Source organism: Hemitrygon akajei, chromosome 29 (assembly GCF_048418815.1).
Source record: "Hemitrygon akajei chromosome 29, sHemAka1.3, whole genome shotgun sequence".
NCBI classification, from domain to species: domain Eukaryota; kingdom Metazoa; phylum Chordata; class Chondrichthyes; order Myliobatiformes; family Dasyatidae; genus Hemitrygon; species Hemitrygon akajei.
In genome coordinates this window covers 40823490-40851196 of record NC_133152.1, presented here as the reverse complement: position 1 = coordinate 40851196, position 27707 = coordinate 40823490, and the positions used below count along the sequence as shown (strand labels likewise).

The window sequence follows — 27707 nt, the reverse complement described above, 5'->3', positions numbered from 1 at the left end:
CCCTTTATTAGGTGTGCCTGCTTGTTAATACAAATATCTAATCAGCCAATCAAGTGGCAGCATCTCAATGTATAACAGCATGCAGACATGGTCAAGGGGTTCAGTTGTTGTTGAGACCAAACATCAGAATGGGGAGGGAATGTGATCTAAGAGACTTTGACTGTAGAATGATTGCTGGTGTTGGATGGGGTGGTGAGTATCCCAGAAACTGCTGATCGCCTGGCACTTCCACGCACAACAGTCAAGAAGTTATAGAGCATGGTGTAGAAAAACAAATAAAACATCCAGTAAGCAGCTGTTCAGCGGGCGAAAATGAAAAAACCAAAGAGGAATTGAAAGACTGATTCAAGCTAACAGGAAGGTGACAGTAACCCAGGTAACCACATGTTATAACAGTGGTGTGCAGAAGAGTATCTCTGAATGCACAACACATCGAACCTTGTAGTGGTTAGTCTACAGCAACAGCAGAAAACCACATCAGATTGAAAGCTGTATCTAATAAAGTGGCCACTGAGTATACACATTTTAAATAAATATAATAATATTAAAAGAAATTAAAGTGCTTTTGTTAAATAGTGATCTACAAGCAGTATTGCTACCATCAGGAAGGAGTTACAGAAGCCTGAAGGCATACACTCAACGATTCAGGAACAGTTTCTTCCCCTTTGCCACCTGATTTCTGAATGGACATTGAACCCACAAACACTATCCATCTATATATTTTTTCTATTTTTGCACTACTTATTTAATTTAACTATTGAGTTCACTTTAATTTTTAATTTATTTAAAATTTGTATATTTCTTTTAGGAAACTTGGAAACTTGTACATTATCATGACACAATAAGTTTTATTAATTTAAATAATTTAATTTCCATGTCAAAAAATAAACACTATCATGTGTTCTATTTCGGCACTGTACACTGGATTTCATTAATGTTTTTATCTTTTTGATTAATTAAGTAAAATCAGTAAGAAAACATAAGTGGAAGCGGTTCTCCTTGTGCCCAGAAAGAAATTTATTACAAACTGCTAAGCTCTCAGAATCAGATTTAATATCGCTGGCATATGTCATGAAATTTGTTGTCTTTGCAGCAACAGTACATAACAGAAAAAACATGAATTGGCGTAATTTTATTTTTTTATTTATATAAAAATGTTTTAAAATAGTTAAATAAGTAGTGCAAAATAGAAATAAAAAAGTAGTGAGATAAAAACTTTATGGGAGGTCTTGAAGTATTCTTTTCTGGTATAATATACACTCATTGGCCACTTTAGGTAGATGCGGTATCTAAAAATTGGCCACTGAATGTACTTGCAGTTGACCAGCTACTGGATTTTCTTTTTGGAATGAGTTATAAATAACTAAAAAAGTAAAGAAGTTAATCTGTATCTCATAGAAATGTTAACTCGCTATATGATTGAATTGCTTAAACTAGTTCAAGAATTAATATTTAACAATGTGCATATCTATTTAGTCTTTGCATGTTTGAAATATTGCTCTTTGGCTGTCAGTTGATTAGTGGCTTGATGAAAATTAATATTTTTTAAAAAACATATACAGTACTGTGCTAAAGTCTTGGGTACATATATATAGCTAGGGAGCCTAAGAATTTTTCCACAGTACAGTAGTAATTTTATGTATTGCATTGTGTTACTGCCACAAAAAACAGACATATTTTGTGACATATGTGAGTGATGATAAACCTGATTCTGACATGGGTCTCTATTTTGGACTGAGAGTGGAAGGGGAAAGAGAAGGAAACACCAGAGAGACATTCTGAAATGATCGATAGCCGATTGTTTGGAACCAAATGACTTTGCCTGGTGTCTCAGGGCATCTGCACCCATGCCACCTCCCCACCCCAGGCACTCCTTCTCTGCCACCTGCCCCACACCTTTCTTACAACACTCCATCCTCACCATCTTCAATATCCTTTGCTCCCACCAGAATTACAAACTCGCTCACCGCTCCACATTGAGAAATACAGTACTGTACAAAAGTCTTAAGCACCCTAAGCTGCTTAGACCTTTGCACAGTACATAAATGGTTGCAACATGCAAGATGAATGGATCAGATATTCACAGAACTATGCAGCACAGGTACAGGCCCTTCAGCCCAACCTGTCCATGCCGACCTCGGTGACCACCCAGCTTGTCCCAGTTTCCTATGTTCAGCCCATTTCCCTAAGCCATGCTGCTCCATGTACCCATCCAGGTGCTTCCTAAATGACACCATTGTACGTGCTTCAATGACTTCCTCTGGCAGCCCGTTCCATATGCTCACCACCCTCTGTGTGGAAAAAAATTGCCCCTTAGGTCCCTTCCCTTTTAAATCATTCCCTCTCACTCTAAGCCCACGCCCCATAGTTTTGGACTCCCCTCTCCTGGGGAAAAAGTACTGTTACCATGCACCTTATCTATACTTCTCATAATTTTAAACACTTCTGTGAGGTCACTTCGACATAATGAATGATCTGTCTTGATGGCGTTCAAACAAAAGCTTTCACTGTATCTTGGTACATGTTGCAATAATAAACCAACTTTTAATTCTGCTCTAGTGTTTGCTGTCATCTGCATATCTCATTTAGTTAATTGCTCTGTGCCTTCGACATGCTAATCCTTTACAATACCTAACACAAAAATGCAAGTACAGGCAACCTCCCCACTTTCTGGCTGTTTGGATATCAGAAATACCCAAACTTTGGTACAAGCACCATGGTAGTGTAGTGGTTAGCGCAGCATTATTGCATTTTAGGACATTGGAATTCAAGGTTCATTCTCAGTGTCCTCTGTAAGGAGTCTCTGTACAGCCTTCCTGTGGAATGCGTGGTTTTTCTCCGGGACCTCTGGTTTCCTCCCACAGTCCAAAGATGTACCAGGTAGGTCGATTGGTCATTGTAAATTGTTCTGTGATGAGGGTGGGGTTAAATTGGGGTTGTCAGAAGTTGCTGGGCAGTGCAGTTCAAAGAGCCAGAAGGGCTACTTCGCTCTATATCTCTAATTGAAATAAATAAAAATAAAATAAAATTTGCCCAAATGGAATTCATAAATGACTACCCAAAAACTGATGGGAGTGAGAGAAACGGTCCATGAGCAGGGTAGGTATGTTCCTTCAAGAGATTGCTGGCCTTTTGTTTGTCACCTTTCTGTATCCATACCTTGATGGCAGGTAGGCTGATGCCAGTGATGTGTTGGGCAGTTTTTAACTACCCATTGTCGAGCCCTCCTATTGCTACAGTGCTGTTTCTTTGATGTGGTGTATTGTCCCTTTAAAGTACTCTCTCATTCATTCTTTATTTGTTTATTTTACTTATTGAGATACAAAGCAGACTAGGCCCTTCCAGCCCTTTGAGCCACGCTGCAGAGCAACTCACCGATTTAACCCTGGCCTAATGACAGGACAATGTACACTGACTAGTTAACCTACCAACTGGTACATCTTTGGACTGTGGGAGGAAACCAGAGCACATGGAGGAAACCCATGCAGTCACGGGGAGGACGTACAAATTCTTTACAAGTAGCGGTGGGAATTAAACCTGTCATTGGGACTGTAAAGCATTGTGCTAACCACTACGCTACAGTGCTGCCCCTTTTGTCCACTCTTGTGCACTTCCACTAAGTTACCATGCTTTTTACCCATTGCCCTCTGAACTCCTCCTACACCACTTTTCTCCCTGAACCCCACTCCTTGAAACCCATTCAAAATCAGAATTTATCTCTGACAACTGTATGTCAAGAAGTGTGTGGTTTTGTAGCAGCAGTATAGTGCAAAGCATTAGATAGATAGATAGATACTTTATTCATCCCCATGGGGAAATTCAACTTTTTTCCAATGTCCCATACACTTGCTGTAGCAAAACTAATTACATACAATACTTAACTCAGTAAAAAAATATGATATGCATCTAAATCACCGTCTCAAAAAGCATTAATAGCTTTTAAAAAGTTCTTAAGTCCTGGAGGTAGAATTGTAAAGCCTAATGGCATTGGGGAGTATTGACCTCTTCATCCTGTCTGAGGAGCATTGCATTGATAGTAACCTGTCACTGAAACTGCTTCTCTGTCTCTGGATGGTGCTATGTAGAGGATGTTCAGAGTTATCCATAATTGACCGTAGCCTACTCAGCGCCCTTCGCTCAGCTACCGATGTTAAACTCTCCAGTCCTTTGCCCACGACAGAGCCCGCCTTCCTTACCAGCTTATTAAGACGTGAGGCGTCCCTCTTCTTAATGCTTCCTCCCCAACATGCCACCACAAAGAAGAGGGCGCTCTCCACAACTGACCTATAGAACATCTTCAGCATCTCACTGCAGACATTGAATGACGCCAACCTTCTTAGGAAGTACAGTCGACTCTGTGCCTTCCTGCACAAGGCATCTGTGTTGGCAGTCCAGTCAAGCTTCTCGTCTAACTGTACTCCCAGATACTTGTAGGTCTTAACCTGCTCCACACGTTCTCCATAAATGATTACAAAATTACTGTAAAATACAAAGGCACAAAAATAGTGCAAAGAATGAACTTTGACTGAAGAAAGTAGTGTTCATGGACCAGTCAGAAATCTGAGAGCTGAGAAGAGGTTTTTCTTAAACTATAGAGTCAGTCTATAGGCTCCTATATCTCTTACCCAACAGTACTAATGCAAACAGGGCATGTCCTGGATAGTGAAGGTCTTTAATGATGCATGCTGCCTTCTTTCTGCACCACCTCTAGAAGATGTTTCCAATGGTTGGGGGGTATGATAAGTTGTTCAGTGGATGGTAGTAACTTGTTCCTTCTTTATTATGAAGGTCGGTCATGGCCAAACTGAACATCTTAAAAATGTTGCTGATAATTCCTATGAAGTTATTTCAATTGATTTAATTTGTTATTAAAATGTGTGAAAATAGAACAAAATAAATTGGAGTAAGACAATATAGTGGGCTGAATGTGCTGTACTCTTCTATGCTCTATGCTCTAAGGCATACGAAATGCTGGAAGATCTCAGCAGGTCAGGCAGCATCTATGGAGGGGAACAAACAGTTGACGTTTCAGGCCAAGACCTTTGATCATCCTGGGTGAGTACAGGACAAAAGGTCACAGTCTTAGAATTAGAGAGTACCCATTTAAAGCAGAGATGAGGAGAAATTTTTTTAGCCAGAGGGTCGTGGATTTATGGAATTCGTTGCCACATACAGCTGTGGAGGCCCAATCATTGAAGGTTTTTAAGGAGGAGATTGACAGGTATCTGATTAGTCAGGGTATCAAGGGATATGGGAAAAAAGTGGGAGATTGGAACTAGACGGGAGAATGGTGGAGTGGCAGAGCGGACTTGATGGGCGGAATGGCCTACTTCTGCCCCTTTATCTTGTGATCAGGACTGGATGAGAAGAGGGAGAAAATCATAATAAGAAGGTGGGGGAAGGAAAGGTAGTACAAGCTGGGAGATGATGGGTGAGACCAGGTGAGGGGGGTGGAGAGTGAGTGGGGGAGGTGAGGGAAAGTGGGAAGCTGGGAGGTGATGGGTGAAGAAGAAGGAATCTGATAGGAGAAGAGAGTGGACCATTGGATAAAGGGAAGGAGGAAGGGCACCAGAGGAAGGTGATAGGCAGATGAGAAGAGAAGGGGTGAGAGGGCTGCCAAGATGGGGAATGGAAGAAGAGAGAAAGTGGGGAGAAATTATCAGAAGTTAGAATAATCAATGTTCATACCATCACATTGGAGGCTACCCAAGCAAAATATGAACTGTTGCTCCTCTAACCTGAGAGTGGCCTCATTGTGGCTGTAGAGCAGGCCGTGGACCGCCTCAAAAGAAATACTCAAAATAAATTGATATTCGGTCTCATTCAAAACTGGTTCTGTGTGTGAAATAATTTTTGCTCCTCAATGGTACATAATGCTGCTTGAAGGTTGGGACTGATGGTTGTTGATGTAAGGCAGATTTCATTCAATGCTAGACAATTCAACAATATGAAGTTCTGTTTTACTGCTGATTACTTATTGTACTCATTGTGACATGTTAATGTCTTTCAGACCCCGGTTCCCGATGGCGGGAATATGGTGCCTTGGCAATCATCATGGCTGGAATTGCGTTTGGCTTTCACCATCTATACAAGGTACAGTTCTAGTTTTACCAGAAAGACTTTAAAACTTAAAAATAAATTACAATGAGCGGCCACATTATTAGGTACACCTGTACACTTGCTCATTAATGCAAGTATCTAATCAGCCAATTATGTGGCAGCAAAACAATGCATAAAAGCATGCAGACCTGGTCAAGAGGTTCAGCTGTTGTTGAGACCAGATATCAGAATGGGGGAAAATATGATCTAAGTGCCTTTGACCATTGAATGATTGCTAGTGCCAGACGAGGTGGTTTGAGTAACTCAGAAACTACCAATCTCCTGGGATTTTCATGCATAACAGTCTCTAGAGTTTGCAGAGAATAGTGTGAAACACAAAATATTCAGTGAACTGCAGTTCTGTGGGTGAAAATGCCTTCTTAATGGGAGACGTCAGATGAGATATTATTGGTGGCACCTCTGCCTTCAGTGATGACCAAGTTAATAATAATGATTGGAACCGTGCAAAGTAGTTAGTGTCCGGTGACCATGTTGGCTTTGAAGTAGGTACAGACTCATTCTGTGGGAATTCTGTAACAGAGTAAAGTTGAATCTCCAAGTTCATATAAAGTTATTAGCAAAGTGCGTATTGTTCATCATATACAGGTGTCTCCCGCTTTATGAATGTTCGCTTCACGCCACTTCGCTTTTACAAAAGACCTACATTAGTAACCTGTTTTCGCATTACAAAGAGGATTTTCACTTTTACGAAAATTTTTCTCATATAAATTAATGGTCCTTTGCTTTATGCCATTTCAGCTTAAGAAAGGTTTCATAGGAACACTCTACCTTTGTAAAGGGGGGAGTGCCTGTACTACTCTTAAGATTTATTTTCTTGCAGGCATTTACAGTAGAGCAAAGAAATACAATAGAATCACTGAAAAATTCAGGCAAAGACTGACAAATAATGTGCAAAAGAAGACTATGCAAATACAAAAAAACAAATAATAATAAATAAAGCAAACAAACAAATAAGTAATACTGTGAACATGAGTTATAGGGTCCTTGAAAATGGAATCAGTTCGTTGTTGAGGTGAGTGAAGTTATTCATGTTGGTTTAGAAGCCTGATGGTTGTGAGGCAATAACTGCTCCTGAATCCTGGTGGTGTGGGACCCAAGGCTCCTCCTGTACTTCCTTCCTGATGGCAGAGGGGGAAAGAGAGGGTGGCTTGGATGGCAGAGGTCCCTGATGATCGACGGTGCTTTCTTGTGGTGGCATTCCTTGTAGCAGTACTCAAAACTGAAGAGGGTTTTTCCTGTGATGGACTGGGCTGTATCCATCACTTTTTGTAGGTGTTTCTGTTCTTGGGCATTGCTATTTCCATTCAAGGCCATGAGGCAACTAGTAAGGATACTCTCCATTGTGCATCAATAGAAGTTTGTCAGAGTTTTAGGTGACATGCCAAATCTGCGCAAACATCTAAGAAAGTAGAGGTGCTACCACGCCTTCTTTGTGCTGGATCAACGACAGATCGTAGGATATTGATCCTGGTTTTCCATGATAATTCTAAGTGTGTCGTGCTGCCGCTGGAAGGTGAATGCAGTTTTAGGGTAATCCACGAGAAGCAGGTGATGGCTAGTTCATTGCTTGTGAAGATCAGGAGGTAAAAGAGTCTTTATGAGAGACGGCATGATTGTTGGTGACTGTAGAGGACAATTCTGGACCTGCAGACTCTGGAGCAGTAGAGACACAGGAACCACTGGGATGTGGGCTCTTGGGTAGTAGGATCCTTCCTGCATTTCCTCTTCTCTTCAGCAGTCGCTGTTCTGGATTCCTCAGAATTCTTGGTTGCTCCGTGGATCAGCGTTCTCCTGCAGCCACTCATTGATCTTCATATTTGCCTGAGAGAGCTGCTGCTGAAGTTGGTCTTTGCACCTCTTGTGAGGAGCAGTACGATTTCTCTTGGCCTGAGAGAGTTCCCCATAAAGTACAGCTTTCAGTAGCCTGGACTTGGCCATGTGAGACACATGGCCTGACCAGCGGAGCTGCAAAGTGGCTTCAGTGCTTGGAAGCTGAGCCTCCTCCAGGACTTCGTTGTTGGAGCCACGATCCTGCCAGCCGATACCCAAGATGGAGCAGAGGCAGCGCTGGTGGACGCGCTCGAGCAAGCTGATTTGCTTGCAGTACAAGACCCAGGCTTCGGAGCTGTGTAGCAGCGTTGTGACAATGGCAGTCTTGTAGACCTGTATTTTTGTGGACAGACGCAGCTGATGGTTCTTCCACACATGTTTCTGGAGGCACCAGAAGGCACTGCTGGTTCTGGTGAGTTGATTGTCAACATCCCTTACTACTGTAGTACTGTTGGAGATGACGCTGCCCAGGTAGGTGAACTACTCAACCGTGGTGTGAGAATGGTCATCAGTGGTGATCTGAGGTGGGTTGTAAATGCCACGAGGGGCTTTTGATGGAGGATTATGTTTTTTCAGACTGACCAGTAACCCAAAAGCCCATGCAGCCTTGGTGAACTGAGTGACTGCAGCCAGCAGTACATCCTCTGTGTATGTGAGAAGAGCACCGTTGTTCGCATATAGTAGCCCGAGAATGGGTTCTTGCAAGGTTTTTGTTTGGGCGAGAAAGCAACAGAAATTGAAGATATTTCCGTCAGTGCCAAACTGAATGTAGATCCTCCTTGAAGTGGTCTCTTTTGCTTCCCATAGCATCATGCTGAAAAAGATGGCAAAGAGCATTGGTGCCAAAACGCAGCCTTGTTTCATGCCGGTACTGATGGGGAATGGGTCAGATAGGTCGCCCATGTGTTTAAGCTGACCGCTTTGGCCTTTATGGAGCTGCTGCAAGATGGTGAGAAATTTCAGGGGTCAGCTGAGTTTCAGCAGAATCTTCCAGAGACCATCACGGCTGACTGTATCAATGACCTTGGTCAGGTCAGTGAACAGTCCCATGTTCTATTCACAACACTTTCCCTGTATCTGGCACAGAGCAAAGGTCGTGTCAGATGTGCCTCTGTTCGCTCTGAATCGGCACTGACTCTGTGAGGTTGCCTTTGGCAATGGTAGGGATGATTCTGTTCAAGAGAATTCTGGCAGGGGTGTTCCCAGCAGGGTAACACCTCTGTAGCTTGAGCAATTTGATTTCTCCCCTTTGATTTTGTACAGGGAGACAGTTAAAACAGTGTTGCCTAGGTCATTTAGACTGAACCTTTCTCCCAACAGAGTGTGAACAGCTTGGTGAGTTTGCTCAGGAGAATGTCTCCGCCCATTTTGTACACTTCCGCTGGGATCCCATCAGTGCCTGGGACTTTATGGCATTTTAGCTTGGAAACAGTGGCTTTTAGACTTGACAATTATCCCAAAAAGGCTTTTGTAGTGCTCTGTCCATCGCATTATGGAGGCTTCCTTGTCTGTCAGCAGGCTGGAGCCGTTGCACGAGTGTAGAGGGGTTTGAATATGACAAGTCGGACCATACATTATATACAGTGGTGCATAGATGTTTTGAATGTCACCGTTGTCTGCATAGTGCTGCATTCGTTCTGCTAGGGCAGTCTACCAACTGTTCTGCATCTGTCTCTGTTTGGTTTGGAGGGTGTTGCATGCAGCTCTGTATTCTGCCTTGGCCACTTGGTTGTCAGGTCTAGACAGCACCTCTTGATAGGAGGAGCGTTTCCTCTGGAGCAGGTTTCGGATTTCAACATAGTTTTCATCAAACCTGTCTTTGTTTTTTCTTGAGAAGTACCTAACTATCTTGACACCTGCATTTTGAATGGCAGTCTTCAGGTGTTCCCATTTCTTTCCCGTGTCGGAATCTACTCTTGGCGTGCCTTTGTCGAGAAAATTGCTGGACTTCCTTTTATTTATTTGGGACACTGTGCCGCTTAATTGGGGCAGAAGAGTGTAGCTGAACAAGCGCCAGTTTCTTCCTTAGCTTGATCTGGTATACGTCTCGAGGCCGAAGAGCTTATCCATCTGTTGTTCCTTTTTCCTTATCACTGTCTTGATAGGTAGTCTAACTTTCGCCCTGACTAGTCTGTGATCCATATAACAGTCTGCGCTCAGCATGACCCTGGTGTGTAGAATATCCGACACATCATTTTGTAGGTAACATGTTGTTAAAAGGTATTGGTTTAACCATTGATTTTTTTTACTCTAAACACAGTGGATTCCATTTAATTGGGCCAGCAGTTAATCAGGGCAGCCACTTATTTGGTACAACTGTTAAAGAAAAAAAATCGAGAAAATTGCTGGACTTCCTTTTGTTTATTTGGAACAGTATGCCGCTTAATTGGGGCAGAAGGTTGTAGCTGAACAAGCATCTGTCTCGAGTCCTTGTGTGGCCGTCAGACACTACACCATGCTTAGAATGAACAGTTTTTAAATAGTGTCAGATGTGTGTGTTTATGTTCAAAAGCACTGAGTTGACAAGAAATAAGCATTAAAAAAATTCAGAACTGTTTTGCTCACTGCAGTTTCAAGCATCCAAGGCTTGGAGATGCCAAAAACTTTCAGAAGTATAAAAGAAATGATTTCATTACTTGAACAAGTTAGGAACTATGAAGAATTTGAAGGTATTGACAATCATCTTGAATGTTACAATGAAAATGAGGATTTGGAGGAGGTAGTCATCGAAAGCATTGTATGAAGGCAGTCCATTATCTGCGCCAGGTGTCTGCGTTGATTTTGTTAATTTACGGTCAGTCAAAAGAACACGACAGCAATAAATTCCTCCATCGATAACTATTAAGAACTAATACAAAGTTTTATTGTACTATCGTAGTATTGACAGTATTCTAATTTGTTCTGTATTTCATTTAAATACATAATTTGTTACTCATGTGATCTACTTTATACCTTTTTAACTATTTCCATGAAACTTAGGGTAATGGGGGCAGCTGCTTATTTGGGCCAAAATGTATTGGTCCCAATGTGTCCCAATTAACCAGAATCTACTGTACTTGGATATGAATATGAAAAACTAAATATATCTAATGACAACACTTGGTTACCGGTTTCTATGACATTAATTCTTGGAACTCCCTTGAGTAGCTTGCAAGCATTTTGTTCATCTATTCAATTCAACAACTGATGCCCCGATATTAATGTACAGCATATCAGCTGTTGTCTCATGTACTGTTCTACAGTAATGAAAGGAATGTACGCTACACAGATCAAAGTCGATGTCCAGTTTAGAAGTGCAAGAGCTTTTTATTTCCTGATCTAATATATACTTTTGCAACACCCACAATAAAATTTACTGAATCTTGAACCAGAAAGAAAACAAAATTAGTCTCGCTTGACAGAATCAAACCGCGGGTGTCTTTTGCTTTTAGGTTTTAATTTAGTATTTGCCAAGCTGTAAGTAACCATTTAGAAAATTATTGTAGTGGGTAAATGAGACTAACAACAGAGACTTTAATACATTTTCAAGCCTTCAAATTCCTAAAATTACAATAGCTACCAAAAGCATGACCACACAAGTAGCGCTTCCTCGACTGCCTCATGCTTTGGTCTCATTTACTGATATAATTATAATGAATGTTTCAGTTTGTGTTACGTTGGTACTGGGATCCTTGAGCTGATTAAAATTCTCGTCTGTATTGTGTGCTTTTATCAGCTTTGTCTAAAATTCCATTTTGAAAATGCATTGGAATGATCATTATTAAAAATGAGTACTCTTAAACACTCATTTATATTTGATTGTCAATTATTTTAATCAGACCCTTTGGAGGTGTGAAGCCAGAAATTCAATATTTGCACTCCTGTTTATTTCACTCACTCAGTGTTGTGATACCTCCCTTGTTTGTTCATCTTATTTCTCTCACATTTCCCTTCTGATTCTCTTGCTAAAGTTTTCTTCACTTTTAGTTTCTCTCTCTCTCTTTGACTCAGTTTTATTTTCCTTCTCACATTAGTCTTTAATGGACATGTTCGTACTTTCCTCACTATTTATTTATTTCAAGATACAGCACAGTAACAGGCCCTTCTGGCCCAATGACTCCCTGCTACCCAATTACACCCCTGTGACCAATTAAGCTACTAACCCAGAGCAAGACAAACAAAATGCTGGAGGGGTGGTGTAGCAGCATAGTGGTTAGCATGATGCTTTCAGTTCAGGGGACCTAGGTTCAATTCCCACCACTGCCTGTAAGGAGTTTGTGTGCTCTCGTTGTGACTACATGGGTTTCCTCCGAGTGCCCTGGTTTCCTCCCACGGTCCGAAGACATACTGGTTAGTAGATTAATTGGCCATATAAATTGTCCCATGCTTTGTGCTGAGACCTTTCATCAGGACTGGAAAAGAAGAAGGAAGACACCAGAATAAGGAGGAGGACAAGCTAAGTGACAGGTGAAGCCAGGTGGGTGGGGGAGGTGGGATGAAGTAAGAAGCTGGGTGATGATAGATGGAATAGATCAAGGACTGGAGAGGAAGGAATCTGATAAGAGAGGAGAGTGGACCATGGGAGAAAGGGAAGAAGGAGGGGCACTGGGGGAGATGATAGGCAGGTGAGGAGAAGAAGTAATAGGCCAAAGGAGGGAATAGAAGAAGAGGGGAACAAAAATTATCAGAAGTTGGAGAAATTGATATTCATGCCATCAGGTTGGAGGCTGCCTAGACAGAATATATCCAACCATCACGGCAGAAGAGGAGTTTATGGATTGGCATATTGGAACAGGAATGGGGATTGAATTAAAATGGTTGGCCATTGGAAAATTTCACTTTTGGCCGAAGGAGCAGAAATGCTCGACAATCTTTAGGATGTGGGAGGAAACCAGAGCATCCCAAAGAAAAACCCTGGTTTGCTGGCGCAGTAATTGAATTACGCCAATGTTGTTTCGACTTTTTCTATTTCTTTTTTTAACCATCACATATTCCACCTCCCACTCTATTTCTGTATTTGCTTGTTGGGTTTGGTTTTGGTATTCTAGTCTTCACATTGGATCTCATCAATTGTCTGATGTCTTTTCCCCTTTATTTCTCCAGATGATCACCCCTCTGTGCCTACGACCTGCTGTTGAGGCTCAGCAACTTTCCCTGGGTTGCACGGCAAACCCTTGTTGTCCTGCAGATACCTTCATGACTTGCCCCACCCCTCCAGGTCACTGTACCCCTAACATGCAAACTCTGCACTCCCTGTGCCACAGAAATTTCATCACCACCTTCCACCTCCAACCAGCCCATCCTCATTCTTGGTACCTCCCTCAGGCTATTGGAGAGGGTCCAGAGGAAGTTCACAAGAATGATTCTGGGGAATGAAAGTGTCAAGGTATGAGGAACGTTTGATGGTTCTGAGTCTGTACTGGCCCTAAAAAATATTGAAAGCCCTAGACAGTGGATGGGGAGAGGATGTTTCCTATTCTTGGAGAGTCTAGGACCAGAGGCCACAGGCTCAGAATAGAGGGATATCCATTTAGAACAGAGCTGAGGAGCAATTTCTTTAGCCAAAAGATGGTGAATCTGAGGAATTTGTTGCCATAGACAGCTGTGGAGGCCAAGTTATTTGGTATATTTAAGGCAGATGTTTATAGGTACTTGATTAGTCAGGGCATCAAAGGTAGCAGAAAGAAGATAGAAGAATCAGGGTTGAGAGGGATAATAAATCAGCCGTGATAGAATGGCGGAGCAGTTGATGGCTGAATGGCCTAATTCTGCTCCCATGTCTCATGGTAATTGATAAAATACAAAAGCTTTCTTCTGTGTCTAGTTTCCATAGCTGCTCTGATCAGCACCTATTTTCATTTTAGCACTTTGAAGATTCAGTTCATTATGAATTTGTAACATCTTCCTAATAAAAACATACTGGTTTTTCATGAAGCTAAGTATTCAGTGTTTTGAATAGTGGGATATAATATTTGGTGTAGTTTCACCACTCAAGGTCACAGTAAATGAATTGCCAAATCAGGCTGCTGAAACCTGCCAGCATGATTAGCATCAAAGTCATAATTATACAGTTGTTGCGACAGTGGACTTTGCAGGGTATCTATTTGGAGCTGAAGAACCACAGATGCTGGAAATCCAAAACAGAAATAGAAAATGTCGGAAGCATTCAGCATCCATGGAGGAACAAAGCAAGAGTTGGTAATTCAGGAGAAGGGTGCTTCGTCAGAACCAGAAAAAGTTGGAGGGATGGAGAGGATAGAGTCAAAAAACATTACAGCACAGAAACAGGCCCTTCAGCCCATCTAGTCCATACAGAACAATCAATCTGCTTGTCCCATCAACCTTCACCTGGACCATACCCCTCCCATCCACGTACCTATACAAATTTCCTCTTAAATGTTGAAATTAAACCTGGTAGCTTGTTTCACACTCTCACCAGCCTCTGAATGAAGAAATTACCCCTCGTGTTCCCCTTAAACATTTCACCTTGCATCCTTAACCAATGAATCCCAGTTCTAGTCTCACCAACCTCAGTGGGAAAAGTAGGTGTGTCAGCACCCACACCACCCCTGTATTTGTCAACGTGGAGCAGAGAGCAAGTTTGTAAATTTGGCAGGAGCAAAGGATGGTGGGAATGGTGAGGGTGGAGCGCCGCAGGAGGGTTGTGAGACGGGTGGCAGAGAAGGAGTGCTTGGCGTTGGGGGAGGGTGGTGACATGGGTGCAGACACGCCCAGTCCTGAGACATCGGGCAAGGTCATTTGATTCCAAACAATTTGTTTATTGATCATTACAGAATGCCTCTGGTGCTTCCCGCTCCCTGTCCTCTCCCTGCCCCCTTTGTACTCTCAGCCGGTATCCCTCTAACCTTTCCTATCTATGTTGTCTGCCGAGCATTGTGGGTTTGTTATGTTGACACTGGAATGTGTGGCGACACTTTGGGCTGCCCCCAGCCCATCCTTAAGTTGTGCTGTTTGTTAATGCAAACAACACACTTGACTGTACATTTTAAGGTGCATGTGATAAACATATCAGAATTTGAGTCACAGGAAGAGGATGCAATCTCCACACAGGCAGTACCAGGGGTCAGGATTGAACCCACGTTACTTGAGTTGGTACTGAGCAACTCTCCTAGCCACATCACTGTGCAACCCTCAAAGTGAAACCTTATAAGCAGAGTGTTGAGATAGGAGAGTCAACTGGAAGCTTTTTGGAAGCCGATAAACTTACACATGCAATAGTTGTGGTTGTTATAGGGCAAGTCGTACTAACTGTGCCACTGATTCAAATGATTGTTGCTGATGAGGCATTCCTCCCAAATTAAGTCCAGACCCATTGTGGACCTGGCATAGGATCGAAGACCCCACTAATTCTAATGCAAATTCTCAACTTGAGACAACATGTGATGTTTAAAAGGATTCATGGTTGTTTATTTTCACGGCCTGGTATGAAAACACCAATGCCCAGGATAGAAATGGCTACAGAAGGTGGTGGATACAGCCCTGTCCATCACAGGAAAGCCTTTCTCCACCATTGAGCACATTTACATGGAGCGCTGCCGCAAGAAAGTAGCATCCATCATCAAGGACCCTCACCTTCCAGGCTATGCTCTCAACTTGCTACAACCGACAGAAGCCTAGGTCCCACATTGCCAGATTCAGGAACAGTTATTACCCTACCAACAACAGGCTCTTGAAACAGTGTGGATAACTTCACTCACCACAAGTCTGAATTGATTTCACAGCCTACAGACTCACCTTCAAGGACTCTGTGACTCCTGGTCTCAGTATTTTTATTATTTGCACAATTAGTGTTTTTTTGCACATTCTTTTTTGTCCGTCTTTATTTATCTACAGGTACTCCCCGAGTTACGGACAACTCATACTTACAAACGGAGGAAGGAGAACGCCGTCCGCCATTTTATGTCGATGCCGTTGACACTGTGTTGAGTGTGTAACTTTGTATTTGGATTAAATTTTTCTTAGCAAGATTCACCCTGACCACCCCCCCCCCCCCCCCCCCCCCATTCCGGTTGGCTGGTGGCGCAGTGAGATCAGCGCTGGGCTCGAGAACGGAGTTTCCGGAGTTTGATCCAGTGTCAGACTGCTCCCGTGTTGGGTTGATGTCGATCCAGTGACTCCTGTACCATCCGTGCCGGGTTGATGTCGAGCTCGCAACTCGACCTCGTAAAAAAACCACTGCCACCTCCAGTTTAAATTCCCACACGGAATATTGTGGAGGATCAAATACCCAAACCCAGCACAGCCCCCACTTGTCCCATTTAATCTGTCTCAGTGCGGTGGACTTTAAGACCTGGGGAATTCAGTGCGATGGTCCTTAGGACCCAGCGGACCTCGGGAGCCGGCAGAGGTCGGGACCCACCGCCCACAGTGTTTCTGTTCCGTTGATGGGAAGTGATCGCGATTGAAAATAAAGTGGAAATAATAAAGCGTTTGGAAAGAGGTGAAACGTCATCGATCATTGGAAAAGCGTTAGGCTACAGTCGGTCAGCGATCCAAATTATTTTAAAGGATGAAGTGAGAATAATGGAGCATGTGAAAGGCCCTGCCCTGATGAAAGCTACAATTATTGCTAAGCAACGCAGTGGTTTAATTATTGGAATACATACGTTTCTTAAGTGTTTTATATGCATAGGAAGGTAAAATATATACTATATACGAAGACAAATGTTTGACTGACTGACGCTAAGTAATACCAGATGTACTTGTTCCGACTTCCGTACAAATCCAACTTAAAGACGGACTCAGGAACGGAACTCGTTCGTAACCTGGGGACTGCCTGTATAGTTTTACGTAAATTCTATTGTATTTCTTTAATTTACTGTAAATACCTGCAAGAAAACCAATCTCACAGTAGTATGTGATGACATATGCATAATTTGATAATACGTTTTACTCTGATTTTTGACATTGAGACCAATCTCCCCAGCACTGAAGCCTTAATTGCACCCAGATGACTGTCAGACAGACCAATGTAGCCTGTTGTGGTTGTTCAAGGGCCAAATTATGTTGAATGTGACCACTAATTCAAAAGAGCTGCTGGAAAGTAACAGTAACCATGACAGTGACATTGCAGAGTTTCAAACTCATGGCATGTCCAACGCCAGATTTTAACAACATGTTCCATAGTAACAACTATGTTCCATAGTCTCGTTGAAACACATTACCAGGTGCTTCGATGGTGGGGTGGGGATATGTCTCCACCAAAAGAGGTGTAAGGCGCTCCTTCCTTCCGCTAACCTGCAGGTCATCATTGGGCAAAGTGTACACCTGCTTAGCCCCTGATCACAGTCATATGAAGCCATAGGAGCAGGCGGTGGATGGTCATACGAGCAGCTGGTGCATATCAGAAGTCCTGGTTGTGTGACCACTGACACCAGGCAAACGATGTCTGAAGAGTATTGATAACGGTTGGGGGGGGGTCACCCGTTTTGTAAAGACACTGCCCAGAAGAAGGCAGTGGCAAACCGCTTCTGTAGAAAAATTTGCCAAGAATAGTCATGGTCATGGAAAGACCATGGCCTCCTATGTTATATGACATGGCACATAATGAAAAAAAAAATGCTCAAAGGAAAAGATTCAAAGATGTTATCCAATCCTCTACAAGAAAATGTAATATCCCCACTGACACCTGGCCCATGGCCGTTCAAAGGATTCAGTATGGCACCGAGGACCTTGAATGCAAGTGGTGGCACACAGCAGAACTAAATGGGCAGTGGAAAGAGCACATCACTTCTCAAAGTGCCCTTTGCCTGCTATGTTCAGTACCCACTGTCTCGACTGTGGCGGAGTCTGAGAACCCATCTTTAGCATACCGTAATTGATCTCCTCAAAGCCCATTGAAGCCCATTCCAAATCCAAAAAAGATGAATATTTCAAAGTGACTGTTTTTATTACAGGTGGTCCTGTTGCAAATTATTACCTATGCAGAATAGGTTTAAACTTTTGTAATATCATGACTGTGTTAATTTGAACTGTGAATGTGTTTGTTACAGAGCAACACACACAAAATACTGGCGGAACTCAGCAGGTCAGGCAGCGTCTATGGGGAGGATAAAACAGTCGATGTTTCAGGCCGAGACTCTTCATCAGGACTGGATGGGAAAGGCGAAGAAAGAGATTGAGGGAAGAGAAGGAATATGTTTCAGCATTTATCACTCTTCATAGGTGCAACCTGACTTGCTGAGTTCCTGCCTTTCATCAAGACTGAAAAGGAAGGGGGAAGAAGCCTGCGTAAGAAGGTGGGGGAAGCGGAACGAGTGCATCTTAGCCTGAAACGTCGACTTTTTATTCCCCTCTCTGGATGCTGCCTGACTTGCTGAATTCGTTCCTCCAGCATTTTGTGTGTGTTGCTCTGAATTTCAAGCATCTGCAGAACCTCTTGTGTTTATGCAGTTGTTCAGAGGAATTTCACTATCCTTTTTGGTAATCACTCTGATTTTTATTTTGGATGTGGGCAAACAGTGCTCCAAACATCCTAGTCCTGTGACAGCATGCCCTTCACAATTGCATTAAATATAATTGGAAACAGGAATGCAGCAAGACTTTTTTTTAAGATGATTAAGCAAAAAAAAACAATTATTTTAAAAGGCTCAACTAGTAGTTGCATTGACCTGCTTTCCTCCCAACGGATTGAATGTCAAGCTTTATTCTTGTTTAATCCCTCTTTATGAGGAAGATATTGTCCAACTTTATCTTGTACTAAAGGGTATCGGATAGTAAAGTGCATACAAAAATAATAGACCATGTGCTTTTGCTGTATAAATATTTATTGATTATTTAAGGTTTTCCTTTTTAAGGCATTCTAAAGTTGAATACAATCGACCTTAGTAAGCGGCAAGCCACATGATAGATAATAACACAGGAAGATCAAATACTGCTAAACAGAGCAAATATGTCAAAGCAGCTTGTGACTGGGACTTTCCAGTTCAGCAATCCTGCCACAGGTTTGGAGTTGATACCAGAGGATTCTATAATTCCGGCAATTCAGGGTCATAGATAATGACTGAAATGGCATGCTAGATTTGCAGTATTCGGGATTATAGGCTCCAGATCAACGTTCAGTCCTTCTTGAGATTCAGACACCCAGATTTCCCCTCTGACTAGAAAATCATCTACATGTAAAAACATCTCAATGTGGGTGTCGTGGGTTGTATGACTTGCCTCCTGAGTCCCAAATCTTTTCCACTGTCTGCAAAACACAAGTTACTAAAGTGATAGGATGCCATCCAGTCATCTGGGTGAGTGCAGTTCCAGAAGATTAATATTTCCACCACTGCCTGTAAGGAATTTTTAGGTTCTCCCCGTGGGTTTCCTCCAGGGGCTCTGGTTTCCCCCCACAGTCCATAGATGTACCAGTTGATAGGTTAATTGGTCATTGTAAATTGTCTTGTGATTAGGCTAGGATTAAATTGGGGGACTGCTCAGTGGCATGGCTCACGGGGCTGGAAAAGGGCTTATTCCATGCAGTATCCTTTTAATCAATCGATAAATAAACAAACAAACAAATCAGGGTCATAGAGTCATACAGTGCCTTCAGTCCAATTGGTCCATGCTAACCAGGATGCCCCATCCAAGCTAGACCCATTTTCCTGTATTTGGCTGGTATCTCTTGAATGGTTAGACTCTAACCTTTCCTATCTATGTACTTCTCCAACTGCCTTTTAAAAGTTGTTTTTGTATCCACCTGAACCACTTCCTCTGGCAGATGACTCCACACATATACCATCCTTTGAGTAAAAGAAAAAGTTGCCCCTCAAGTTCTTTTTCCTCGCACCTGAAACCTATGCTCACTAGTTCTTGATTCTCCTACTCTGGGGCAAGAGACGGAGTGCATCTGCCCTCATGATTTTGTACAGAGAAAGTAGTTGAGACAGTGCTCACATCCTGGGAATGAAGATATAAAATAAAGCCTGTATCAGATAAATAATGCAGAGATTTCAGGAGGAATATTTTATATTCTGTAATTCATCAAAGCAGGTGTTTACATGCAGCTTGCTTTTTACAGAAGTCAAGTTAAGATGGGTTTGAACTTTTGCACCTGTTTAGAGCTGTCATTATGTGGATCAATTGTGCAGCAGATTAAACTTTAGCTAAGTTGGGTTTCACTTTTTCTGTTTGAAGTTGGTTGTTTTAAATGCCATATTATTTGTAAACTGCTACGAGAGTACACATTTACTATCTTAAGTTTCCAGCTCACTGTGAGCAATGTTAAACTACAAGGAAAATTCTAGAAAAATAATATTTCTACACCCTCATCCAACAATTCAGAAGATATTTTTAGGTAGGTGGATGGATAAGAAAGAGGGAGGTGGGCCAATCATGAGAAAATATGATGAGCATAGGTCCCATTGAAAAGATTCTGCAGGTGATGTAAACACAAAATTGTTGGAGGAATTCAGCAGGTCAGGCAGCATCTACGGTAGGGGTTCCCAACATGAGATCCACTGACCTCTCAATTAAGGTAGGGGCCCATCGCATAAAAAGGTTGGGAGCCCCTAATCAGGTTCTGCTGAAGGGTCTCAGCTTGAAATGTTGACAGTTTGTTCCTCTCTATAGATGCTCACTGATCTGCTGAGTTCCTCCAGCATTTTGGGTGTGTGTAGCATAGGTGAGTGAGCACTTTCGTTTGCATGGACAGATTTTCTCTGCTTCCAACTCACTGTAAGCAATGTCTGGTCAGACCTACTAGAACTAAAACATAATACTTATTCTATAAAACCAAATGGGTATTGGCATTTTGTGAAATAGCTATAAACATCTTTAAGTATGGTTGGCAATAAGAAAAGTAATCCTAAATTGTTGTTAAGACCTGTGGTTCTATTGATAAAACTTGACTCCAATTAAAGTTATTTAATGGCTAAATGAAGAGAAAGGGGGCAAATAAAACACTAATTGTTGGTCTTACCTGAAAGCTTCTAATTCGTAATTTCCTTTGTGTGCTTCTAGGTTAAACTAAAGAGAGTTGTATTATTGGAAGAAAATTAGGTCTACTAACCTCTCTTGCACTTAGGGGATGTTCTTCCGGTGATTGCGGTTATTTTGGGAGTTGGAGATAGGATTGGCTTCAGAACTCTGTGTAGTCGCTGTTCTGATAAGAAATTTCATGCATATTGAACATATGATATGTACTCAAAAGTTAATTTGTAATCTTTCCTTATAGACAATATTTTTAGTTCCGTCAGCAGATGCTGTCTGATCTCCTGACAGCTATAATCTTTTGTTTTAGCATCTCTAGCATTTTTCTTTTATATTTATTAATTTACGGACTTCAGACTCGTAAATGTAATGTTTAAGGAGTACCGCAATGTCAACAAGGCTAAGATCCCATTTGCTTATCGGTGGGTCAGATCTTCTGCTGCCCTGAAGCCTCTCACCTGTCCCTGTACTGTGCTGCTACACCCAGAGTAACGCTGGGTGCGTTGTTCTTCCAGGTGCCCGGCTCTCAGCACTTCGATGTGATGAAGTGCACCATAGTGGTTGCCTTGACACTGATGGCCTGCTACACACGTGGACTGGCCTTGCTGAGGCCCTGCACCCATCCTTCAACGACTTTCGAAACAATCAGGGTCGATATACGTTTGTGAATAACGTTTGTAAACATTCAAGGCATTTAGTCATCTGTCAAAATGTGAAAATACAATGAGAAAATTGGTCACGTAACGCTCTACTGCGTGAGTGACCCGGGTTCAATCCCTGCCGCTATCTGTAAGGAGTTTGTGCGTTCTCCCCATGACCGCGCAGGTTTCTTCTGGGTGCTCCGGTTTCCATTCACATTCTGAAGTCATATGGATTAGTAGGTTAATTATCTGTGTGGGTGTAATTGGGCAGCATGGGTTCATGGGGCCTCTTACTGTGCTATATCTCTAAATCAGGAGTTCCCAACCTGGGGTCCATGGACCCTTTGGTTATTGGCAGGGGTCCATGGCAAAAGAAATTGGGAACCCCTGCTCTAAGTAAAAAAAAATACTTTTTAAGGAAGTTAAAATATTAAGGCAGGCACAAAAGATTTTTAAAAATTTAATTAAGCTTGTTTAAAAGCCTCTATTTACCATTCTGCCAGCAGTCGATTTCTCCCATTCATTTGAATGGAAACTGTTATCCTCCTCAGTTGGCAGGTTTCCAGGCCCAAGAGCCAAGAAGCTTGCAGATGTTAGCCCTGCTGCCGCAAGCACCGTGAGGAGAGAGTTGGCAGCCCAGGCAGCAGGTGGACGATCCGACCTTCGGTTTAGACCCTCGCGTGCATTGGAAACCAGAAGTTCTCTGGAGAAACGGGAATACATCCCAGCATCATTGTTGGCAAAAAGTTGGATGATCCAGCCCAATCTATTTCACGTCGACATTAAAGGTCCCATAGCACTAATTGAAGAAGAATTGGATTGCCCCCAATAAACTGGCCTGCATTTCTCCCTCAAATAACACTGTCTGACAAATTAATTTTATTGCTATTGCCAGTGTCCTGGCCTGTATTTATCTCTTAATTAACATAAGTAAAGCACAATAGCTCCTCATTATCAAATTACTGTTTGTACGCGTGTGCTGTACACAAATTGTCTTGTGTGTTTCTGACATTAGAACAGTAACTGTACTTTTAAGTATTTGTTTGGATCTACAGTGTTCTGGGGTCTTTCAAAAGAGAAGTGAAAAGTTCTATGGATTTGCATGTTTTCCTTTCTGTGTGTCAGATCTTGCTACTTTAGAAAACTGACATCCCAAAATAACAGTACATTTCTTAGAAATTGTTTTTTCAGTAGATTTTTATAAATTTCTAGTAAACCTATATACTGTATAGAATATTTATTAGTAACGTGCTTTTGACTATTTTTGTAGACTGGACTTTCATTAAGGTTTGTCTGTAATGTTAGCTGGATGCTATTAAGGAGGAAAAATTTCTCTAACCAATTATTGTAGTTTCTGAGACCTCGGAGCACGTGAATATAAGCTGGACCTCTCATGGTGTTATGCACAGTAGCTTCGCTCTTGCATAGTGCGGCTAATTCTCTTTTATTTACGAAGTCACAGGGTGTGATATGTTCCTTGAGGGAGTTCCATGGCTAGCATAAGGATTGGTCAGCACGGTAGCATAGCGGCTAGCATAATGCCTTACAGCTCCAGCGATTGGGGTTCAATTCCCGCCATTGTCAGTAAGGAGTTTGTACGTTCTCCCCGTAATTGCATTTGCTCCCTTCAGGTGCTCCAGTTTGCTCCCACATTTCAGAGACGTATAGATAAGGTTAGTAAGCTGTGGCATGGTAGGTTGGTGCCCTCCCCTAGCACGTATACAGACCATGTTGGTCATTGACACAAACAACACATTACACCGAATGTTTTCATGTTTCAATGGAACAAATAGTTAATCTTTTATTGTTTTAAAGAGTTGTGTGACTATGATTCTGCTATTGTCCAGTTTGGACTTATTGATGTGGAATAGGTCCAGAGGAGAGTCATGAGAATGGTCATGGGAATGAAAGGTTAATGTACAAGGAGTGTCTGATGGCTCTGGGCCTGTACTTGCTGGAGTTTAGAAGACCAAAGGGAGGGGGATGTCATTGAAACCTATAAAGGCCTAGATAGAACAGATGTGGAGAGGATGTATCCTATCATGGGGGAGTCTAGGCCCAGAGGGCACAATCTCAGAATACAAGGGGAACAGAGATGAGGAGGGATTTCTTTAGCCAGTGGGTGGTGAATCTGTGGAATTCATTACCACTGTCAGCTTTAGAGGCCAAATCATTGGATATATTTCAAGTGGAGGTTGCTAGGTTCTTGATTGGTTAGCGTGTTGAAGGTTACGGAGAGAAGGCAGGACAGTGAGGTTGAGAGGGATAATAGATCAGCCACAGTGGAATGGTGGAGCACATCAGATGGGTCAAATAGTCTAAATCTGCTCCTATTTCTTACTGTCTTATTGTGCATCTGCGTAACTGGATGCTTTTAATTATTATAACTTTGTACATATATTCACCTCTCTCTTTGATGGTTGCAAAGCTGCCTGCTTGAACTTCATTCTGGATATTAAAGGAATTTTCTGTTTCTAGCTTTTGATTAAACTGAACACAGAACAAGAAGTACGAGCAGGAATGGGCCATCTAGCCCTTCATGCCTGTACTGGTTGAAGTTTTATCTCCGTGCCACTTCCGAGCACCGTCCCCACATGCCGGGATTCTGTAATGGTCAGAAATCCATTGATCTTTGTTCCGAATGAACAGAGACTCCACAGATACCCTCAGGTAGAGAACAGCAAAGGTTTCACCATCATTTAAGTAAAGAAATTTCTCTTCTCTCAGTTCAAATGTTGAACACCTTATTTTGAAGCTCTGCTTCGGAAGCATTAAGGTAGTGGGGTTGTTGTGATGCCAAAACAGCAAATGGTGGCATAAAAGCAGAAAGTGCTGAAAGTACTGGGTCATGCAGGTCGGGCCACATATGTGGGAAGTGAAACAAGAGTTAGCGTTTCAAGGCAAAGACCTTCCTTCAAAAATGTAGCATGTTATCAGGGCCTCAATGGCTCCTAATTCACCAGTTTTGATTAGCTTGCAGAGATTGAATAATTGCTTGGTTTTTACCGAAGCACGTGTCGTATGAGGATAGGTTGAGTGAGCTGGGGCTTTTCCCTTTCGAGCAAAGGAGGGTAAGAGGTGACTTGCTAGAATTGTACGAGATGATAAGAGTGGACAGCCAGACACTTTTTTCCAGGGCAGGAAATGGCTAATACAAGGGGGCATAATTTTAAGCTGGTTGGAGGAAAGTATAGAGGGGGTGTCAAGGGTAGATTTTTTTTTATGCAAAATGTGTTGGGACATTTGCTGCCAGTGTTGGTGGTAGAGGCAGATACATTTGGGACATTTAAGAGACTCTTAGATAGACACATGGATGATAGAAAAATGGAGGTCTATGTAGGAGGAAAGAGTTAAATTGATCTTGGAGTAGGTTAAAAGGTCAGCACAATATTATGGGCCATACTCTGTTGTACTGTTCAATGTTCTAGATACAGATGAGGCAAATTCACATTTCCTGATCTTTATAAAAGGAAGAAACTATGTGTCTGAGCCAAAGGCATTTCTGTGATTCAATTATTGGAGAATTTTAGATTAATTTTTTCCACAAGTTATGATTTAAGTTTATGGCCAAATGCTACATGTTTACCAATGAAGTGTTTCATTTGGTGTAGCAGCTTTTGGTTCCCCTGTTCTACTTGTTATCAGATTATTCATTAAAGTCTGTGTGAAAATCATTGTAGATGGGAGGTATGGGGTTGCCTGCTGCTGTTACTGGAGTATGAGACCCTGCATCCTGTAATTTTGACTCTCTGTGAATTGTTGCTTTTATATTCCATACACCTGTTGTGTGACAGTGTGGCTTTGTTATATTGCAACTCAGTGCAATTCGATGTCGATTTATTTTTAACTAATTGAATGTGAAACAGAAATAAACATCAAAACAACATGAACATGTTGCTATATCACTTTTCAGTCATCCCTTGGGAGTTGTGAAGGCATCCGGCAACTACCTAATAAGTTAGTGTTTTTCTCGGATGGACTGAAAAATTATATGTCCGCCGTCATCCACTGTATGCAGATAGATGTGAGGGCTCCTCTTTGACATAAGGATAAAACAGGTGTATAGAGCGTGAGCTCAGTAGAAATATATTATGGAGACTAGAACTAGGGAACATAGCCCTCAAGATATGGGGGACAGAGATAAGAAGAAACCACTTTTCCTGGAGATTAGTGAATCTGTGGAATTCTCTGACCAGGGAAGCAAGTAGAGGTTACATCATTAAATGCATTTAAGACACAATTAGGTAGATTTTTGCATAGCAGGGGAGTTAAAGGTAATGGGAAAAGGCTGGCAGACAGAACTGAGTCCACAGCTCCATCAGCCATGATCTTATTGAATGGTGGAGCCAGCTCAACAGGCCTGATTCCTGCTTCCATAGATGTGTAGTGAAGAGTATATTGACTGGCTGCATCACATCCTGGTATGGAAACACCAATGCCCGTGAACAGAAAATCCTACAAAAAGCAGTGGATACAGCCCAGTACAACATAAGTAAAGCCCGTCCCACCATTGAGTACATCTGCACAGACTGATGTCACAGGAAAGCAGCATCTATCATCTGGTACCCCCACCACCCAGTTAATGCTCTCTTCTCGCTGTTGCCGTCAGGAAGAAGGTACAAAAGCCTCAGGACTCACACCACCAGGTTCAGGGACAGTTATTACCCCTCAACCATCTGGCTCTTGAACCAGAGGGGGTAACTTCACTCAGCTTCACTTGCCCCATCACTGAAATAGTCCCACAACCTATGGCCTCCCTTTCAAAGACTCTGCATCTCATGTTCTTGATATTTATTTGTTTTTGTTATTTATTTATTTTTATATTTGCACAGTTCATGTTTTGCAAATAGATTGAATGCCCAAGTTGGTACAGTCTTTCACTGACTCTATTATGAATAACGGACTATTATGGACTCTATTATGATTCCATAATAGAGTTCATAATAGTCCGTTATTCTATTACGGACATTGTGAATGCCTGCAAGAAAATGAATCTCAGGGTAGTATATGGTGACGTATATGTACACACACACACACTTTAATAATACATTTACTTTGAACTTTGAAATATGTCTTATGTTCTTACGGTGCACAATATGGTCAGTAAAATGTAAGTGAAGATTAAGAAGCAGGCATGATGCATGATACCTGCACTTCTTGCTTATGTTCTTCTAATACACTGAGGATCGCCAAGCAAGGACAGTGGTGTCCATTGGTCTGCAGTTGCAATTCATTCTGGGTGGCCAATTGAATTATTTTTACTAGTGTGTGTGTGTCAACTGTGCTGTCTGCAACCCACTCACTCATGCAAGGGCAGGCTTTCTCGACACTGGAGAAACCTAATAAGGTGACCTGCGTTAGGTACTGAGTAACAGCTTTGAGAAGATCCACTTTATGGTTGGTACTCACCTAACTTTCTTTTGCCCATCACACCCCACCAAATCACAAACTCCTAATCTCTGACTATCAAACAGTCCTCTGCTTGCACTACACTCAGCAAGCAATCCTAACTATCATTCATGTTGTTAACCCCCCCCCAAACAGTCTTAATACATGTCTACCAGTTTCACAGTGACCAACCCCGCCGTCTCAACTCTTTGATAGCCAAGCCTCCCTGCCTTCATCTATCCTTGACTACCTTCCTACCCTAACAATCGCATTCTATCAATTCTTGGCCCACCCAGCCTCTAGGTGTTTTGTGTATCAGTGTTGCCTCCCACTTCATATGTATGGCATGAAGTTTCTTGTTTTGTAGCAGTAGTACAGTGCAATATATAATATATGCATTAAAGTATAATAAGAGTATATATATAGTTGTGCAAAAAAAGAGAGCAGAAATAGTGTGATAGTGTTCATGGGTCATTCGGAAATTTGATGGCAGAAAGGATGAAGCAGTTCCTAAAATGTTGAGTGTGTGATCAAACAGAGCTCCAAGATGACAGGCACACAGTATCAACAGAAGGAGCGGTGAAAATAATTGGAAATGCTAATGAAATGCTGATTTTATATTATGAGCAGAAATTACAGGTGTGTAATGCTACACCTGGAATACTGTGAGTAGTTTTGGACACTCCACCTCAGAACAATATGCATTGCACTTGAAGGGAATTTATTTTAGATTTATCAACTGATGCTTGATCTCCAAGGGATAGAGTATAAGCAGGAATAACAAGGATTGAATTTCCTCAAACTTTGACGTGA

At 42.1% G+C, this 27707-nt stretch overlaps 1 protein-coding gene across 2 annotated transcripts in view; it reads left to right on the top strand.

Moving 5' to 3' along the window:
* The window catches only part of pex14 (peroxisomal biogenesis factor 14), a 344557-nt gene that overhangs the window by 247255 nt on the left and 69595 nt on the right, over window positions 1-27707 (top strand). For both annotated transcript variants that reach the window (XM_073032186.1, XM_073032188.1), the window contains exon 5: window positions 6011-6093. In XM_073032186.1, coding sequence (XP_072888287.1) covers window positions 6011-6093 — 83 coding nt within the window. The remainder of the gene's footprint in view (window positions 1-6010; window positions 6094-27707) is intronic.